Source organism: Dryobates pubescens, chromosome 27 (assembly GCF_014839835.1).
Source record: "Dryobates pubescens isolate bDryPub1 chromosome 27, bDryPub1.pri, whole genome shotgun sequence".
In the NCBI taxonomy this organism is placed as follows: domain Eukaryota; kingdom Metazoa; phylum Chordata; class Aves; order Piciformes; family Picidae; genus Dryobates; species Dryobates pubescens.
In genome coordinates this window covers 840366-860128 of record NC_071638.1, presented here as the reverse complement: position 1 = coordinate 860128, position 19763 = coordinate 840366, and the positions used below count along the sequence as shown (strand labels likewise).

Below are 19763 nucleotides of genomic sequence, written 5' to 3'. Positions count from 1 at the left end.
CTTGGCGACGCTGTGATACTGTGTCCAGAGAAGGGCAATGTAAGAATATATATGTAAGAATATAAGAAAATACCATATATAAGAATGTGAAAAAACTTACTTTGAAAGCTCTACTGACCATAAATATTAACAATATTACTGCAGCAGAGCTTTTACCAAGCATTTTGTTAGGAAGGAAGTAGATCACAGTATCACAGTATCACCAAGGTTGGAAGAGACCTCGAGGATCATCGAGTCCAACCTGTCACCACAGACCTCATGCCTAGACCATGGCACCAAGTGCCACATCCAATCCCCTCTTGAACACCTCCAGGGATGGTGACTCCACCACCTCCCTGGGCAGCACATTCCAATGGCAAATGACTCTCTCTGTGAAGAACTTTCTCCTCACCTCCAGCCTAAACTTCCCCTGGTGCAGCTTGAGACTGTGTCCCCTTGTTCTGGTGCTGGTTGCCTGGGAGAAGAGACCAACCCCTTCCTGGCCACAACCACCTTTCAGGCAGTTGTAGACAGCAATGAGGTCTCCCCTGAGCCTCCTCTTCTCCAGGCTAAACAACCCCAGCTCCCTCAGCCTCTCCTCACAGGGCTGTGCTCAAGGCCTCTCCCCAGCCTTGTTGCCCTTCTCTGGACACCTTCAAGTGTCTCAATGTCCTTCCTAAACTGAGGGGCCCAGAACTGGACACAGGACTCAAGGTGTGGCCTAACCAGTGCAGAGTCCATGGGCACAATGTCCTCCCTGCTCCTGCTGGCCACACTATTCCTAATGCAGGCCAGGATGCCATTGGCCCTCTTTGCCACCTGGGCACACTGCTGGCTCATGTTTAGGTGGCTGTCAATCAGCATCCCCAGGTCCCTCTGTTTGGCAGCTCTCAGCCACTCTGACCCCAGCCTGTAGCTCTGCCTGGGGTTGCTGTGGCCAAAGTGCAGCACCTGGCACTTGGACTTGTTAAATGCCAGCCCATTGGAGTCTGCCCATCTGTCCAGTCAGTCGAGGTCCCTCTGCAGAGCCCTTCTGCCCTCTAACTGCCTAACATCTGCTCCTAGATAATGTTAAGGAACACAAAAAGGGAGATATGAAATTTAAACAGTAAAAGAATGCCATTCACTGAAGCACAAATAAAGTGGTTAGGCAAAATTGCAACCAAATAAATTGGTTAGGAAGAAAACCTCAAACTCATAACCTGAAAAATAAAAATAGTTATAAAATCACTGCATTAGAAAAAGTAAACTATGCAATTGTCCTGTAAAATTCTTTCTCTCTCTTTCTCTCAATTCTAGCTATGGACAGATGGATGTGGAATGCCACCTCTGTCACCTCAAAACAAAGAGGAAGACTTTTTTGCATCTCATGTTTCTCCCAAGGTACAGATTACTTGCATCTAATTCTTGTTAGGTTAACTCTGTGAGGAATATGAAACCCTGAAAGAAAACCTTGTATAGAAAGGGTGGACCAGTGAGTTAACATTGGTCTGCTTTTCCTTTTGTGGGCCCCAAAAGCCTTCCAGGGTATGACCCACTTTCTGAGGTGCTAATTTAGACTGACACAAATAGCAGCTAAATGTGAAATGAAACTGTGTATTTACTTCTGCAGCCATTCAGTTACACTTGGACTGATGAACCCTTGCTTGAGAGTGCTCTGGTTAAAACTATGTGGTAATTTTGGGGTTTAATCAGTAATGTTTAACAGTTTTTGAGACATTTGCTGAGCAGAAGCCTTTATTTCTTCCTCCAAAATACTTATATCCTCTCAGAACATGTTAAGGTAACTTCCTGAAGGCTACTGCTACTTCGGGGTTTTGTTTATTTGATCCTATCTCCTTATGGGGTTTATCATAGCATCAGTCAGGGTTGGAAGGGACCACAAGGATCATCTAGTTCCAACCCCCCTGCCATGGGCAGGGACACCCCACACTAGATCAGGCTGGCCAGAGCCTCATCCAGCCTGGGCTTAAACACCTCCAGGGACAGGGCCCCAACCACCTCCCTGGACAACCCATTCCAGGGCTTCACCACTCTCATGGGGAAGAACTTCCTCCCCACCTCCAGCCTGAATCTCCCCATCTCCAGCTTCATTCCATTCCCCCTAGTCCTATCACTCCCTGAGATCCTGAGCAGTCTCTCCCCAGCCTTCTTGTAGGCCCCCTTCAGATACTGGATCAATGGATCAACCGGATGTCACAGATCAATGTTTTGGAGTTTCTCTTGCATCTGGTGCTTGAAAAATACCAGTGAAAACCACTTTAGTAGTTGCTCTCTTCAGAGCAATTAAGTTATTACCACACCTACTATTCCTAAATATTGCAACAATATTAACTGCTCTGGTATAATTGCTTTTACTACAGTAGTTGCAATCTGTGAACACCTAAAACATGAGGCATATTTTGGGGTAGAGAAACAATGACAAGAGCTTGAGTTTATCAGAGCAGCCCTTGTTGTGAAAACTCTCCACTAGTTCACATGTATATTAATTCCCCTGCCATGATGTTGTGGTTATGCATGTGTATTAGCATCCAGCAATAAAATCCTATGCCAGTTGCTTATATTTGCATCTGCACAAAGAACACAATTGAAATTACAATCACATGGAATGGAATGGACCAGGTTGGAAGAGACCTTCAAGATCATCACGTCCAACCTATCATCCAGCACCACCTAAACAACTAACCCATGGCACCAAGCACCCCATCAAGTCTCCTCCTGAACACCTCCAGTGATGGTGACTCCACCACCTCCCCAGGCAGCCCATTCCAATGGGCAATCACTCTCTCTGTGGAGAACTTCTTCCTAACCTCCAGCCTAAACCTCCCCTGGCACAGCCTGAGACTGTGTCCTCTTGTTCTGGTGCTGGGTGCCTGGGAGAAGAGACCAACCTCTGCCTGTCTACAACCTCCCTTCAGGTAGTTGTAGAGAGCAATAAGGTCACCCCTGAGCCTCCTCTTCTCCAGGCTAAGCAACCCCAGCTCCCTCAGTCTCTCCTCACAGGGCTTATGCTCCAAACCCCTCACCAACTTTTTTGCCCTCCTCTGGACTCGTTCCAGCAAGTCAACCTCCTTCCTAAACTGAGGGGCCCAGAACTGGACACAGGACTCAAGCTGTGGCCTAACCAGTGCAGTGTACAGGGGCAGAATGACCTCCCTGCTCCTGCTGGCCACACTGTTCCTGATGCAGGCCAGGATGCCACTGGCTCTCTTGGCTGCCTGGGCACACTGCAGGCTCATGTTCAGCCTACCGTCAACCAGCACCCCCAGGTCCCTCTCTGCCTGACTGCTCTCCAGCCACTCTGACCCCAGCCTGTAGCTCTGCCTGGGGTTGTTGTGGCCAATGTGCAGAACCTGGCACTTGGATGTGTTCAATCTCATGCCTTGGCCTCTGCCCATCTGCCCAGCCTGTCCAGGTCCCTCTGCAGAGCCTCTCTACCCTTCAGCAGATCAACTCCTGCCCCCAGCTTGGTGTCATCTGCAAATTTACTGATGATGGACTCAATGCCCTCATCCAGATCATCAATGAAGATGTTAAAGAGCATGGGGCCCAGCACTGATCCCTGGGGCACACCACTGGTGCCTGGCTGCCAGCTGGATGTGGCACTGAAGGATGCTGGGTCGCAGGTTGGATGGGATGATCTTTGAGGTCTCTTCCAACCAGATGTTTTCTCTGATACTGGAATTCCTGAGCAGGAAATACAGGTGCTCAGGAGTGGTTTTGTTACTGCATGCCTGCAGATGTGCACTTCAAAGTCTATGCCCCCAGGCCTGCCTATCAAAATGCTTCTTTACCCATGGTATAAGGCATTGAGAATACTTTCACCCTTTGTCATGGAGTGTTTAAGAAACACCATTATCTTGAAATATGAGAGGCCAGCTCAAAGACCAGCTGTGTGCTTTGAATATGATAGATAAGAAAGAACCTGGGGTTGTTTAGGGATTGTCCTTATCTTGTAGAGGAAGGCAGACAATCTGGAAGACATCATAGTGTTCTTGGTATCATAAAAGGATAATGTGAGGAGGGAGATCTGCCACCCCAGACCATTCCTGCAAGTGCAGACACACAGATATTTTGCTGAATCGTGCCCCATGAATATGTAATAGATAGGAGGAATAATTGTGTTAGATAGGTGATACTTTGCAAAGCTCATGTCTAAATACCTAAGGACCTGGGGTTGCTGGTCGATGGTAGGCTGAACATGAGCCTGCAGTGTGCCCAGGCAGCAAAGAGGGCCAATGGCATCCTGGGCTGCATCAGGAACAGTGTGGCCAGCAGGAGCAGGGAGGTCATTCTGCCCCTGTACACTGCACTGGTTAGGCCACACCTCGAGTCCTGTGTCCAGTTCTGGGCCCCTCAGTTTAGGAAGGAGGTTGACTTGCTGGAACGAGTCCAGAGAAGGGCAACAAAGTTGGTGAGGGGTTTGGAACACAGCCCTGTGAGGAGAGGCTGAGGGAGCTGGGGTTGCTTAGCCTGGAGAGGAGGAGACACAGGGGTGACCTTATTGCTGTCTACAACTACCTGAAGGGAGGTTGTAGACAGGCAGAGGTTGGTCTCTTCTCCCAAGCAGCCAGCACCAGAACAAGAGGACACAGTCTCAGGCTGTGCCAGGGGAGGTTTAGGCTGGAGGTTAGGAGGAAGTTCTCCACAGAGAGAGTGATTGCCCATTGGAATGGGCTGCCTGGGGAGGTGGTGGAGTCACCATCACTGGAGGTGTTCAGGAGGAGACTTGATGGGGTGCTTGGTGCCATGGGTTAGTTGTTTAGGTGGTGTTGGATGATAGGTTGGACATGATGATCTTGAAGGTCTCTTCCAACCTGGTTTGGTTTATCCCATCCCATCCCATCCCATCCCATCCCATCCCATCCCATCCCATCCCATCCCATCCCATCCCATCCCATCCCAGAGAAATCTTTGCTGATAGGCATGCTTTGGGGAGCAGTCACCATGCCCCCCAGCATGCTGCACTAAAGGCATGCTTGTTCTTTAGTACTTTGATTGTGTTACTGAATTAGATTCCCAGTTGTGATGTCATGTTTGAAATGTACTGGATTGTAACAAGGCATTCCTTGTAACTTTAATAACTGTCCTTCTGATAACTGCTTTTAAACCTAGAATCCATAATCACAAGAATCTGATATTAACCAAACAGTGATGCTTAGGCAGTCTTTGAGCTCGGTGCTTGTATTTATTGTATTCTGTTTTGTTTGCACTTCTGATTTTGTGATTTTTCTTTTTTTTAAGGTGAAGAATACAGAGTGGGTGTTATCAGAGCCAGAGCCGATTTCTCTGCAGCAGAAGACTTCAGAAAATACTCCTGAGTGCAATGAAGGTACAACTGATTCTTTGTTAACAATAAGCCGCTCGATGGATACAGAACTGGCTTGATGGCTGCACCCAAAGAGTGGCTGTCAATGGTCCATGTCCCAGTGGAGGCCAGGGACAAGCAGAGTCCCTCAGGGATCAGTCCTGGGGCCAGGCTTGTTCAATATCCCTGTGGGTGCCATGGACAGTGGCATTGAGAGCACCCTCAGCAAGTTTGCTGATGACACCAAGCTGTGTGGTGCAGCAGACAGCTGGAGGGAAGGGATCCATCCAGAGGGACCTGGACAGGCTGGAGAGGTGGGCACAAGCCAACCTCAGGAGGTTCAACAAGACTAAGGGCAGGGTCCTGCAGCTGGGTCGAGGCAATCCCAGGCACAAATCCAGGCTGGGCAGTGCCTGGCTGGAAAGCAGCCCTGAGGAGAGAGACTTGGGGGTGCTGGTGGAGGAGAAGCTCAACAGGAGCTCTCAGTGTGCACTTGCAGCCCGGAAAGCCAATCAGATCCTGGGCTGCAGCAAGAGAAGTGTGGCCAGCAGGGCAAGGGAGGGGATTCTCCCCCTCTGCTCAGCTCTGCTGAGACCCCACCTGGAGCACTGCCTCCAGTTCTGGAGCCCCTATTACAAGAGGGATCTGGAGGTGCTGGAGGGTGTCCAGAGAAGGGCCACGAGGATGATCAGAGGGCTGGAGCACCTCTCCTGTGAGGACAGACTGAAGGAGTTGGGGCTGTTCAGTCTGGAGAAGAGAAGGCTCTGAGGTGACCTCATTGTGGCCTTCCAGTATCTGAAGGGGGCTACAAGAAGGCTGGGGAGGGACTGCTCAGGATCTCAGGTAGTGATAGGACTAGGGGGAATGGAATGAAGCTGGAGGTGGGGAGGAAGTTCTTCCCCATGAGAGTGGTGAAGCCCTGGAATGGGTTGTCCAGGGGAGTGGTTGGGGCCCCGTCCCTGGAGGTGTTTAAGCCCAGGCTGGATGAGGCTGTGGGCAGCCTGATCTAGTGTGGGGTGTCCCTGCCCATGGCAGGGGGGTTGGAACTAGATGATCCTTGTGGTCCCTTCCAACCCTGACTGATACTATGATAAGCTGCACTTTTCTGTGTTACCTCTTTGCTTTGGACTCTTTTTACCCCACTTTAACAATAAGCTGACCATGCTAATAATTCTGGAGAGGGCCTTCTAGCGGTGTCAGGGCAGAGTGTGGGGGGCTGCATCTCCCTTCAATTATGTTTAATAGAAATCCCAATTCAAATTTTATTCAGAAGACTTCAGACGAATCTTTGAGTGCCTGCTGCTCTTTTAGTGACTGGTCAAGCTGTGATAGAAATAACAACTATCAAACCATAGCCTGAGTACAGGGAGTTGTGCTTTGGTATTTTGAACACTCTGGAGAGCTTTCTGGTGCTCTTACCCTTGTTACTCATTCTGTTTTAGGACCGGAACACGGACCGAGTGTTGATTGCCTTAGCACCTCACCCAAAGCTGCATTAGGTAATGAATGTAAGCAGAAGATTGTGACAATCAGAACAGTGTACTTAAATAGCCATTTGTACAGAGAATGTGTGACTGCCAGGAGGTGTGGAATTCTCACTGTAGTACCACAGTGTGTATGACTTAGCTGAAACACCAGGATTTGTATTGCAACGACTTCTGTCAGACTGTACTCCTAAGGAGTCAGTGTTGTTCTGGTTTTATCTATCTTATCTTAGCTGACCTGCTGTAATACAGGATCTTCAGTGTCCAGAATCTCAATTTACTTAACACTAAAGAGTATATCATATACTACAAGTAAGTGGGGGGGAAAAAAACAACTTGATGAAAATACAAAAGCATAAGATACATCCAGTGATCCAGGCACTAGTGGTGTGCCCCAGGGAACAGAGCTGGGCCCCATGCTCTTTAACATCTTTATTGATGATCTGGATGAGGGCATTGAGTCCATCATCAGTAGATTTGCAGATGACACCAAGCTGGGGGCAGGAGTTGATCTGCTGGAGGGTAGAGAGGCTCTGCAGAGGGACCTGGACAGGCTGGGCAGATGGGCAGAGTCCAAGGGCAGGAGATTGAACACATCCAAGTGCCAGGTTCTGCACATTGGCCACAACAACCCCATGCAGAGCTACAGGTTGGGGTCAGAGTGGCTGGAGAGCAGCCAGGCAGAGAGGGACCTGGGGGTGCTGGTCGATGGGAGGCTGAACATGAGCCTGCAGTGTGCCCAGGCAGCCAAGAGGGCCAATGGCATCCTGGCCTGCATCAGGAACAGTGTGGCCAGCAGGAGCAGGGAGGTCATTCTGCCCCTGTACACTGCACTGGTTAGGCCACACCTTGAGTCCTGTGTCCAGTTCTGGGCCCCTCAGTTTAGGAAGGAGGTTGACTTGCTGGAATGAGTCCAGAGAAGGGCAACAAAGTTGGTGAGGGGCTTGGAACACAGCCCTGTGAGGAGAGGCTGAGGGAGCTGGGGTTGCTTAGCCTGGAGGAGACTCAGGGGTGACCTTATTGCTGTCTACAACTACCTGAAGGGAGGTTGTAGACAGGCAGAGGTTGGTCTCTTCTCCCAGGCAACCAGCACCAGAACAAGAGGGCACAGTCTCAGGCTGTGCCAGGGGAGGTTTAGGCTGGAGGTTAGGAAGAAGTTCTCCACAGAGAGAGTGATTGCCCATTGGAATGGGCTGCCTGGGGAGGTGGTGGAGTCACCATCACTGGAGGTGTTCAGGAGGAGACTTGATGGGGTGCTTGGTGCCATGGGTTAGTTGTTTAGGTGGTGTTGGACTAGTTGATGGGTTGGACACGATGATCTTTAAGGTCTCTTCCAACCTGGTCTGGTCTGTTCTATTCTATTCTATTCTGAAGATCATCCTGCAGGAAGTTTTCTGAGAAGACAAAGTGTTCATTCTCAGCAGCACAGGTGTAGTAAGGAAGTGGTGACTGGAACTAGCTCAGTATTTTGGGATGGTTTGGTCTTCACTGGTTTTGTATTCACTTGGTCTGATGATGCTTGTGATTTTGTTTATGATGATCCAGGTGTGTTGTATCAGCTTCACTGATGGTTTAAACATAAGCAATACCTTTGTGTCTTGGGAACATCTTGGAAATGGTACAAGGTTGAGTGGACCTCTAGTTTGATTCAGAATAGCAAATCCTATATCCTTGTTCTGTTTACTAACAAGTGTCTACAACTGAAAACTGAGCTGTCATTTTATTCCCAGTCTATATTTGCATATCCTCAACCAGAGGCAGTTTCCTAGATTTTCTTGGAGATACTCAGAGCTCATGGAACTCAGTTTAGTATCTCAGACTCTTAGCTTAGAAACTGTACTGCTCCAGGGCATTAAAAAAACCCTCCAGAAACTATTTTGAGCCTGATGTTGTGGAAATTATCTCTGCTGTTCTGGAATTAATGAAGCTGTATGTCAAATAACATACTTTTAATCTTTGCAGAGAGTACCACCTTCATAAAAAAGAAGCCAAATCAAGCTAAGAAGGGGGTAAGTGTATATAAATAATACATCTTTTATACTGTATTGCAGATCTATGGAAATGTGTAGGTTGCAGGATGGAAATGTGTCAGGTAAATTAGCACGAAACTGCTTGTAACAGTTTATGATGGACACAATGATCTTGAAGGTCTCTTCCAACCTGGTCTGGTCTATTCTATTCTATTCTATTCTATTCTATTCTATTCTATTCTATTCTATCCTATCCTATCCTATCCTATCCTATCCTATTCTAAAAAGGAATTGAAAACTGTTTCTATATCAAAACAGTCAATGGTCTGTTTGCAAATGGGTTATTGTTAAGGTGCAGTTGTCCAACAGGTTACTGCTATTATCTGGTAGAGTGCTTCAGATCTGTGGGTTCTCTTCTGACCTCAGATAAATTCTCAGCCTGCTGCGATGTATATAGCTCACTGAGCTGTCTAGACTTCCATGTGTAACTCTGAGTGTCATTTCTGGGTGCTGTCTGGAGCTGATAACTCTTTGAAATTGAGTAAAATTAAAATGTCAAAGCATACATTGATGTCAAGATCTGTATCCTGCTTCTGTTCGATTCTTTTCACAACCATCGTCCAGTGAACCCCACTGGTGCCCTGTAACCTTTCCTCTTGTTGCTAATACTGGGTTGCAGGTCTTATTTAGGCTTTTGCCTAAGTTAGTTGGCAGTGAGATCCTTTTGTAGCAAATCCTGAAAGCAGGGAGTTTGACAGGATGCTTGGTTGCATGGTTTAGTTGATTGGGTGGTGTTGGATGGTAGGTTGGACACGATGATCTCGAAGGTCTCTTCCAACCTGGTTTATTCTATTCTATTCTAATTGCACTTTCAAGTGGCTAAATGTGCCTGCATGGCATAATTGGTGAATGTAAGTTGAGCCTGAGGCATCCAGATCTGTGTTTCTGAAGCAATTCTCATACCACACAGCAGTATTTGGCATGTGGTTGGATTTATAAGGAACTTGCAGCTGAATTCAAGATTCAAGGTAGTTTACAGATCTCTTTCTAGGTGGGGTCTTAGCACTTTCTTATCCATCTGATCTCTGTGTAGAAGGAATGAGAAGAGTTAATTATCTCACAGTGATGATTCAAGGAACTTGAAAATTGTGTGAGGGCTCAGGGTAACTCAATCTAGCTAGGAAAAGCGACATTTTGAATCACAGGATTTATCTGGTTGGAAGAGACCTCAAAGATCATCCTGTCCAACCTGTGATCCAGTACTGAAGGCTCAACACTAAACCATGTCTCTAAGTGTTAGGTCCACACTCTACTTAAACACCTCCAGGAGTGGTGACTCCACCACTGCCCTAGGCAGACCATTGCAGTGTTTGATAAACCTTTCAACAAAGAAGTATTTCTTGATATCCAGCCTAAACCTCCTCTGGCACAGCGTGGATCCATTTCCCCTAGTCCTTTTGCTTGTCATCAAGGAGAAGAGGCTGTCCCTTCTTCACTCCAACCTCTGTTCAGGGAGTTGTAGAGAGCTATGAGGCCTCCCCTCATCCTCCTCTTCTCCAGACTGAACAACCCCAGCTCCCTCAGCCCCTTCTTGTAGGCCATGTGCTCCAGGCCCTCCACCAGACTTGTTGCCCTTCTCTGGACCCACCCCGGCACCTCAATGTCCTTCTCAAAGTGAGGGGCCCAGAACTGAACCCTTCACTCCAGGTGTGGTCTCAACAGTGCTGAGTACTGGGGAATGATCACCTCCCTGTTCCTGCTGGCCACAGTGTTTCTAATGCAAGCCAGGATACCGCTGGCTTTCTTGGCCACCTGAGCACTGCTGACTCATATCTGACTGTCAACCAGAAGCCCCAGGTCCCTCTCCTAGTCATAGCTTTTCAACCACACCCCCCCAAGTCTGTAGTTTGCCATGGGATTGTTGTGACCCACATGGAGGACCTATCACTTGCCCTTGTTGAACTTCATACCAATTAACCTTGGCCTAATCTATCTGGGTCCTACCCTACCCTCTAGCAGATCGACACAGCTGCCTAGCTTGGTGTCATCTGCAGACTTAGTGTGTGTGCTTCAATCCCCTCATCCAGATAATTACTAAAGATATTAGAGAGGCCAGGCCCCAGTACTGAGCCCTGAGGAACACCACCAGTAACTGCTCACCAGGCAGATTTAACTCCATCAGCACTCTTTGAGCCTGGCTCATCAGCCGTTGTTTTATCCAGCGCAGAGGGCACTGAGCCAAACCTTGTGCCAGGAGTTTCCGAAGGAGAATGTTGTGGAGACAGTGTCATAGTAGTACCATAGTATTAGTCAGGGTTGGAAGGGACCACAAGGATCATCTAGTTCCAGCCCCCCTGCCATGGGCAGGGACACCCCACACTAGATCAGGCTGCCCACAGCCTCATCCAGCCTGGGCTTAAACACCTCCAGGGATGGGGCCCCAACCACCTCCCTGGACAACCCATGCCAGGGCTTCACCACTCTCATGGGGAAGAACTTCCTCCTCACCTCTAGCCTGAATCTCCCCACCTCCAGCTTCATTCCATTCCCCCTAGTCCTATCACTCCCTGAGATCCTGAGCAGTCCCTCCCCAGCCTTCTTGTAGCCCCCTTCAGAGAGGCTTTACTAAAGTCCAGGTAGACAATGTCTGTGACCCTTCCCTCATGCACTAGGCAGGTCTCCTTAGTGTAGAAGGAGATCAGATCAGTCAGACAGGACCTGCCTTTCCTAAACCCCTGCTGACTGGGCCTGATCATCTGGTTTTGTTGGATATGCCATGTGATGGTACTGAGGATGACCTGCTCCATGACCTTCCCTGGCACCCTGGTCAGACTGGCAGGGCTGAATGCTTGGCTTTTGAGGCCTAATGGTCTAAAGCTATCAGGGTGACAATGTCTATTACAGGGAATCGCTGCTTTTAAATCTGGGTGATTGTATGGCAAAATAATGTGAAGGTTGATTGGAGCAGATTAATTTAGAATGATACCTATTATTCCTCCCACTAGAGGGCTGTAATACACAGCAGGGATTTCTTAGGTGAAGTGGTATGTGCAGGTATGTTCCCTTACAGTAAGAAGAAGAAAACTGGGTTCACAGGGGCAGGTGCAGTTTGTGAGCTGTAGTGTCAGAGCCTAGAGCTGTACGTAGACAGGCCAGGAGAGCTGCAGATGAGGAAGTAAATTCACAGGAGACTAAGAAGAATAGTTTCAGTGCTGTGCCACTGTCAGAATCAGCAACACTGTACCCATTCCTATTTGTAGCATTAAGTGTTTTTGATGATCAGAACTGAAGAATATCACAGAAAGGTAGGAGTTGAAAGGGACCTCTGCAGGTCATCTAGTCCATCCCCCCTGCTAGAGCAGGATCACCCAAAGTAAACCACACAGGAACACGTCCAGTTGGGTTTGGAATGCCTTCAGAGATGGAGACTCCACAACCTCTCTGGACAGTGTGTTCCAGTGCTCTGCCACCCTCAAAGAGAAGATTTTCTTCCTTCTCTTTACATTTAACCTCCTGTGTTTTAGTTTGTGTCTATGACGCCTTCTGTCTCTGGGCACCATTGAGAAGAACCTGTCTCCATCCTTCTCCATCCAGCCTTCTCCAGGCTAAATAGTCCCAGCTCTCACAACTTTTACTTGTAAGGTGTATGTTCCAGCCCCCTCAGCATCTTAGTGACTCTCTGCTGGACTCTCTCCAGTAGTTCCTTGTCCTTCTTGAACTGGGGAACCCAGAACTGGACACAGTATTCCAGATGAGGCCTCGCCAGGGCAGAGTATAACGGGGAGGAAAACCTTTCTTGACCTGCTGGCCACACTCCTCTTAATGCAGCCCAGGAATATATCCTTGTCTTGAAGTAATGTGAACTAGAAGTACAATTATTTTCAAAGAAAAGTGCAGAACTGGCAGCTCTCAGCTGACATGGTTATCTAAAAACATGTGCAATGCTCTGTCACGTCTGAAGGCCAGCCATGCGTGCACAGATGCACAAAGCTTGTCTGTTGCACTCCTACCATAAGTCAGTGAACACCTGTGTACATGGTTGTCACAAATATGAATAAACCAGTATGTAAGAACTGACTGACACTGACCAGTGAGAACTAATTCAGGAATCTTTGCCAGTGGCATCCTGGCCTGCATCAGGAACAGTGTGGCCAGCAGGAGCAGGGAGGTCATTCTGCCCCTGTACACTGCACTGGTTAGGCCACACCTTGAGTCCTGTGTCCAGCTCTGGGCTCCTCAGTTTAGGAAAGATGTTGAGTTGCTGGAAGGTGTCCTAAGAAGGGCAACAAAGCAGGGGAGGGGTCTGGAGCACAGCCCTGTGAGGAGAGGCTGATGGAGCTGGGGTTGCTTAGCCTGGAGAAGAGGAGACTCAGGAGAGACCTTATTGCTCTCTACAACTACCTTAAGGGAGGCTGCAGACAGGCAAGGGCTGGTCTCTTCTCCCAGGCAACCAGCACCAGAACAAGATGACACCGTCTCAAGCTGTGCCAGGGGAGGTTTAGGTTGGATGTTAGGAAGAAATTCTTCACAGAGAGAGTGATTGCCCATTGGAATGGGCTGCCTGGGGAGGTGGTGGAGTCACCATCACTGGAGGTGTTCAGGAGGAGACTTGATGGGGTGCTTGGTGCCATGGGTTAGTTGTTTAGGTGGTGTTGGATGATAGGTTGGACACAATGATCTTGAAGGTCTCTTCCAACCTGGTTTATTCTATTCTAGTCTAGTCTAGTCTATTCTAGTCTAGTCTATTCTTATTCCTATTCCTATTCCTATTTCTATTCTATTCTGAATTGTGAATTAAATGAATTACCACCAAATGGTTCCTTTGTGACAAATTCTATCATGTTATTCCTATGCAGCAAAATCCTTACTAAAGAGACTGAAGTTGTGCTCTAGATGATACTGGTTTGAACATGTCCACCTCTGAACAATTAAAGTGATGGGAGTTTCATTACCCTGTGATGCTTGACTGCAGAGCTAACTAAATTTGTAAGAGTTAATAGAAAAAGCCTGTAGAAGGGCAAAACATGAAACAAATATTTTCTCTGCTCCAGGTTTTCTTCATTGTTTGCATGTACTCCTGCAGAGAGCTTAGCATTTGCTGTCAGAAGTCAGTGGAGGTGATTGTCTCCATTATAACACTGGGGCTTTTGTGTTTGTTTTTTTCAATAAACCAAGCTTGGTGCAAAGAAAGGTGGTTTGGGGGCACAGAAAGTGAGTGGCCAAAGCTTCAACGAGATTGAAAAGCAAGCACAAGCAGTAGATAAGATGAAGGAACAAGAGGAGCTTCATAGAAGTAAGAAAAATGAGAAGGAAGAGCCACTGTAAGTACGATTTATGTATGCAGCAGTAAACCAGCTGAAGTCTGATTTCATGCTAATTATGTAGCTGTCAGCATTTTAAATACTGACAGTCCTTGAATTAAGGAAAAAATGTGGATGAGCTGGGCCAAAGCTGGGCCAAGCAGCCATTGCCCCTTGCCCTAGTGTTTTGCAATTAAGTGTATATGCTCCTTAGAAGTAACCTTAGTGTTACTTAACACTGCTTCATATGAAGACAACGTGAAACAAATCTCAAGTGTGCTAAATTGAAATACTACCCCAGCACATGCTTGCCTCTTTACCCCATACTAGTTACCTAATTTATTTTGGCTTGCTGTAATGAAATGAATGCTCTTCAAAAACAGTCTCCCTAAGGGCCCAGGGGGCATACAAATACACAGTTTTATGGTTGTTGTTAGCACAAAAGCCAGGGGGTAGTTTAAGGATAGCTAGAATTACCTGATTAAGTTTCAGCTGTTTTGCAGTGGAACTGCCTTCATTTTCACCAAAATCCTGTGAATATTTTTGTCTAAGTCTTGAATCTATTAGTCCATCTCAATCATTAAATACCCATCCCTGAAGGTCAGAGTGTGCTGTTCCTCATTCCTTCCACTGCATTTCTCTGCTACATGTTTTTGGTGTCATAGTATCAGTCAGGGTTGGAAGGGACCACAAGGATCAGCCAGTTCCAACCCCCCTGCCATGGGCAGGGACACCCCACACTAGATCAGGCTGGCCAGAGCCTCATCCAGCCTGGGCTTAAACACCTCCAGGGACAGGGCCCCAACCACCTCCCTGGACAACCCATTCCAGGGCTTCACCACTCTCATGGGGAAGAACTTCCTCCTCACCTCCAGCCTGAATCTCCCCACCTCCAGCTTCATTCCATTCCCCCTAGTCCTGTCACTCCCTGAGATCCTGAGAAGTCCCTCCCCAGGCTCCTTGTAGGCCCCCTTCAGATACTGGAAGCCAGGATCTGGTTGGCTTTCTGGGCTGCAAGTGCACACTGAGAGCTCCTGTTGAGCTTCCCCTCCACCAGCACCCCCAAGTCTCTCTCCTCAGGGCTGCTTTCCAGCCAGTCCCTGCCCAGCCTGGATTTGTGCCTGGGATTGCCTCCACCCAGCTGCAGGACCCTGCCCTTGGTCTTGTTGAACCTCCTGAGGTTGGCTTGTGCCCACCTCTCCAGCCTGTCCAGGTCACTCTGGATGGCATCCCTTCCCTCCAGCCTGTCTGCTGCACCACACAGCTTGGTGTCATACACAGCTTGGTGTCAAATATCTGCAAACATCAGGAGTTTATGGATCCAAATCCAATATTTGCAAGATAACTCTATTTCCCTTGAGATTAGCTTATTGGATTTTTTTTTATACTGTAGGTGGCAGCATACTTCAAAATTAAAGAAAGGCAAAGACTAGAAATGGCTTTCAACTCACTTTGTGTGGTGGTTTTAATTTTAAAAGCTTGAGCAATGAGCTTTTGTAAATTAATTCCATGTGGCTTTTCTGCATGGCAGAATGGAAGCAATGTTGTTGTAGTCTAGTACTTGGAAGGAGAAAGAGTTCTGAGACTTGAAACTTCAAATGTGCTTCTTGTAATTGATATACAAGGGGGTTACTTTTGGGTGTGCACTGACAAGAGAATAGAATAGAATAGAGTAGAATAATGCATGGAAGACTATAATTCTGTTCCTAGCAATACACACAAAGACACTTGAGCATGTCCAGAGAAGGCCAGTGATGCTGTTGAGACATCTTGAGCACAAGCCCTACAAGGAGAGGCTGAGGGAGCTGGGATTGTTTAGCCTGGAGAAGAGGAGGCTCAGGGGAGACCTTATTGCTCTCTACAACTACCTGAAGGGAGGTTGTAGCCAGGTGGGGGTTGGTCTCTTCTACCTGGCAACCAGCACCAGAATAAGAGGACACAGTCTCAAGCTGTGTCAGGTTAGGTTTAGGCTCAAGGTGAGGAGAAAGCTCCTTACAGAGTGGGTAATTGTCCATTGGAATGTGCTGCCCAGAGAGGTGGTGGAGTCACCATCCCTGGAGGTGTTCAAGAGGGGATTGGATGTGGCACTTGAAGCTTCATTCCATTCCCCCTTGTTGTAGTTTGAGCTGGGTGCCCCCCTGGTGCATTCACTTCCTGTGTCCAGAAGTCCAGCCCAGAGGGATGGACACAGGAAATTGTGTATTTCCTACCATAATCCTTTGCACCACTATAAGATCCAGTGCGGAGTCTGGCACTTGCTCTTTCCTTCCCTCTCCGAGACTTGGTAACTGGGGGAGAGATCTCCCGGCCATGGGCCTGATGGGCCCAAGGCCACAGGGGGATGGGCAGTCTCAGGCCTGGCCAGCTGAGACTAGCCCAGCAGAGGGAGGGGGAAGAAGGAGCCCTGGGGGTTTTGGATACACCCTCAGGTGGGGATGGGATCTTTCTTTGTCACTGCGCTTTGGGTTTTCTGTAACATTCACCGCTTTCTATTTAAACTTTCATCACTTTTGCAATCCGTTTGTCTGAGTCGTTATTTCTGCCTGTGGTGGGGAGGGGATCTGCCCCAACCCATTACACCCCTAGTCCTATCACTCCCTGAGATCCTGAGCAGTCCCTCCCCAGCCTTCTTGTAGCCCCTTTCAGATACTGGAAGGCCACAATGAGGTCACCTGGGAGCCTTCTCTTCTCCAGACTGAACAGCCCCAACTCCTTCAGTCTGTCCTCACAGGAGAGGTGCACAGTACTGTAGCATGTCAGAGCTGGATAATTTTACTATTATTTGATATAACATAGAGTTAGAACTAGAAAAAAGGCTCTTTCAGGTTGACTTAATGATGATGCAAAAATGTGCCCTGAACCTGAGCAGCAGCATGTTTCACATTTGTTTTGAGGAACACTACCTGCTTATAGACAGACTGAGGCACTGTCTAGACAGTATTCTCTGCTGGCTTTCTCCCATCCTTATGGTTGGAATTGCATCCAATTCATTGTGAAATGTTTTCAGTAAACACAGAATAAGCAAAACACAGCACTGCAGTGTCTATTGTTAATTTTCTGCTAATGTTATTGGGTGAGACATTCAATGTAGGGTTGGGCAAACATCTCTTAACTGTATGTTTTATTCTAGGGTTTCATCTTTACGGTTGGCCTACAAAGATCTTGATATTAAAACAAAAGAAGAGAAGTTAAATCTGTCTGGTAAGAAGAAAAGTGAGCTGGAGAGGCTTGGCATAGGCTTTGGCAGCAACAGAAGGTATGTGAAGGTCTATAAGTAGGCATAGTCAAGCAGATGATGCTTTCCTGAAGATGAGGAGTCCTATCAGGAGAGGCTGAGGGAGCTGGGGTTGTTTAGCCTGGAGAAGAGGAGGCTCAGGGGGAGACCTTATTGGTCTCTACAACTACCTGGTTGTAGCCAGGTGGGGGTCGGTCTGTTCTTTCAGGCAACCACCAACAGAACGAGGGGACACAGTCTCAAGTTGTGCCAGGGGAGGTTCAGGCTGGATATGAGGAAGAAGTTCTTTACAGAGAGAGTGATTTGCCATTGGAATGGGCTGCCCAGGGAGGTGGTGGAGTCACCGTCCTTTGAGACCTTCATGAAAAGACTGGATGAGGCACTTAGTGCATGGTGTAGTTGATTGCATAGGGCTGGGTGATAGGTTGGACTGGATGATCTCAGAGGTCTCTTCCAACCTGGTTGATTCTATGATTCTATTCTATGATCCTATAAACTGCATTTGGCTTCATGAGGTTCATTTTAGTTAGGAAAATTAAAAATGCACTGAAGTGCATAATGGAAACTTCAACAGCGTCATGAAGGAGTCTGGTATGTGGCAGGGGGAAGGGGCAGGGTTGCTTCTGGTAGGTTTAATTTCTTAACTGCCAGAAGGGTGTTCACCTGAATTGTAGGATGTCCATACAGCATTTGCCTCCATGTGAGGAAGGTAGTCAGGATGTTTTCAGTCAACAGTACCAACTACAGTCTATCTTTTAGAAGCCAAAGCACTGAAGAAGTCACACCGTTGTGTTTTCCAGCTGTTCAAATGGTCTGTGCTCAGAATTGTGCCCTGTCGCTACTTCAGAGAAGTACTTGTTGTAGCTTGGGCTTTATCAGCTGTGGTGGTGAGAGAAAATTCAGTTCTCCCCACACACACAAAGAAAAACCATGGCTAACTCAGTCAGAGAAGCAAAAATGGATGAGAGCTATGTTTTGCAAGCAGGGTGAGATGCAGTGAATATATACACCATATACAGTAGTTACAATATATACAGAAATACACAGCAAAGAACGTAACAGAAAACCTTCCCTCCTCCAGTGAGGAGGCTCCCCTCAAAAACTCCCTTCTCCCCCTTCCTCCCTTTTTTCCCAAAAAGGGTGAGAGAGAGGTAATTAATAAGGAGGAAATTCTATTAGTTAAAAGCGTGTGCTAAGCAAAGAATTAGTTTCTTATCTCAGCTCGTTAGCTCAAGGTCAGCTCCTGCCAGCACAGAGGAAAGGCAGCAGCAGCTCAGGAAGACTGGAACAGAGAGAACTGACTGAGGCTCAAAACTGAACTAAAATTTAAAGTTGCATTCTACCAATCCACCAATGAAATTCCTTTAGAATATCTTTGCTTTCCTTTTCACACCAAAGCATTCAGCCAGAGTGTTCCAGTGACTGTCCCGTTCTTAAAGGCGCAGCCTAAACCGGTCACAGCAGCAACCTTCAGAAACTGGACTTGGGCTTTCATTTCTATTGGTTTTAGGGTATGAACTTTGCCATCTCTTTACATACTTATTTTCTTCTTGCCTCCAGTGGCATTTCCCACTCAGTTACAGCAGATATGCAAACAATAGAGCAGGAAACACCTGCGATTGCAAAGCTGAAGAAAAAGCACACCGACGATGTAGAAGACTCCTATTTCTCCTCTAGTTCAAGGTAAGCTATGCTTTCTTCTCTTTTGAGTGGGGGTATATGCAAGTTACATAGTCAAATATACACAGTGTGTTTGGAGCTTAAGCTGAAAATAGAGACCATTGGATGTGTCTACACACTTAGTGGTAGTGGTGTGGTGCCACATGTGTGTGTGCTGGTGAATGGTGCCACATCCAGCTGGCAGCCAGGCACCAGTGGTGTGCCCCAGGGATCAGTGCTGGGCCCCATGCTCTTTAACATCTTTATTGATGATCTGGATGAGGGCATTGAGTCCATCATCAGTAAATTTGCAGATGACACCAAGCTGGGGGCAGGAGTTGATCTGCTGGAGGGTAGAGAGGCTCTGCAGAGGGACCTGGACAGGCTGGACAGATGGGCAGAGTCCAAGGGCAGGAGATTGAACACATCCAAGTGCCAGGTTCTGCACATTGGCCACAGCAACCCCATGCAGTGCTGCAGGCTGGGGTCAGAGTGGCTGAGAGCAGCCAGGCAGAGAGGGACCTGGGGGTGCTGGTTGATGGTAGGCTGAACATGAGCCTGCAGTGTGCCCAGGCAGCCAAGAGGGCCAATGGCATCCTGACCTGCATCAGGAACAGTGTGGCCAGCAGGAGCAGGGAGGTCATTCTGCCCCTGTACACTGCACTGCTAAGGCCACACCTTGAGTCCTGTGTCCAGTTCTGGGCCCCTCAGTTTAGGAAGGAGGTTGACTTGCTGGAATGTGTCCAGAGAAGGGCAACAAAGTTGGTGAGGGGCTTGGAACACAGCCCTGTGAGGAGAGGCTGAGGGAGCTGGGGTTGCTTAGCCTGG

General features: G+C 47.8%; 1 protein-coding gene across 1 annotated transcript in view; it reads left to right on the top strand.

The window, feature by feature from the left end:
- ARFGAP3 (ADP ribosylation factor GTPase activating protein 3) overlaps positions 1-19763 on the top strand; it is a 48062-nt gene that overhangs the window by 16023 nt on the left and 12276 nt on the right. The window contains exons 5-12 of the mRNA XM_054173949.1: positions 1279-1362; positions 5224-5311; positions 5623-5625; positions 6730-6786; positions 8734-8780; positions 13917-14062; positions 17172-17297; positions 18837-18959. Of these exons, the coding sequence (XP_054029924.1) occupies positions 1279-1362; positions 5224-5311; positions 5623-5625; positions 6730-6786; positions 8734-8780; positions 13917-14062; positions 17172-17297; positions 18837-18959 (674 nt within the window). The remainder of the gene's footprint in view (positions 1-1278; positions 1363-5223; positions 5312-5622; positions 5626-6729; positions 6787-8733; positions 8781-13916; positions 14063-17171; positions 17298-18836; positions 18960-19763) is intronic.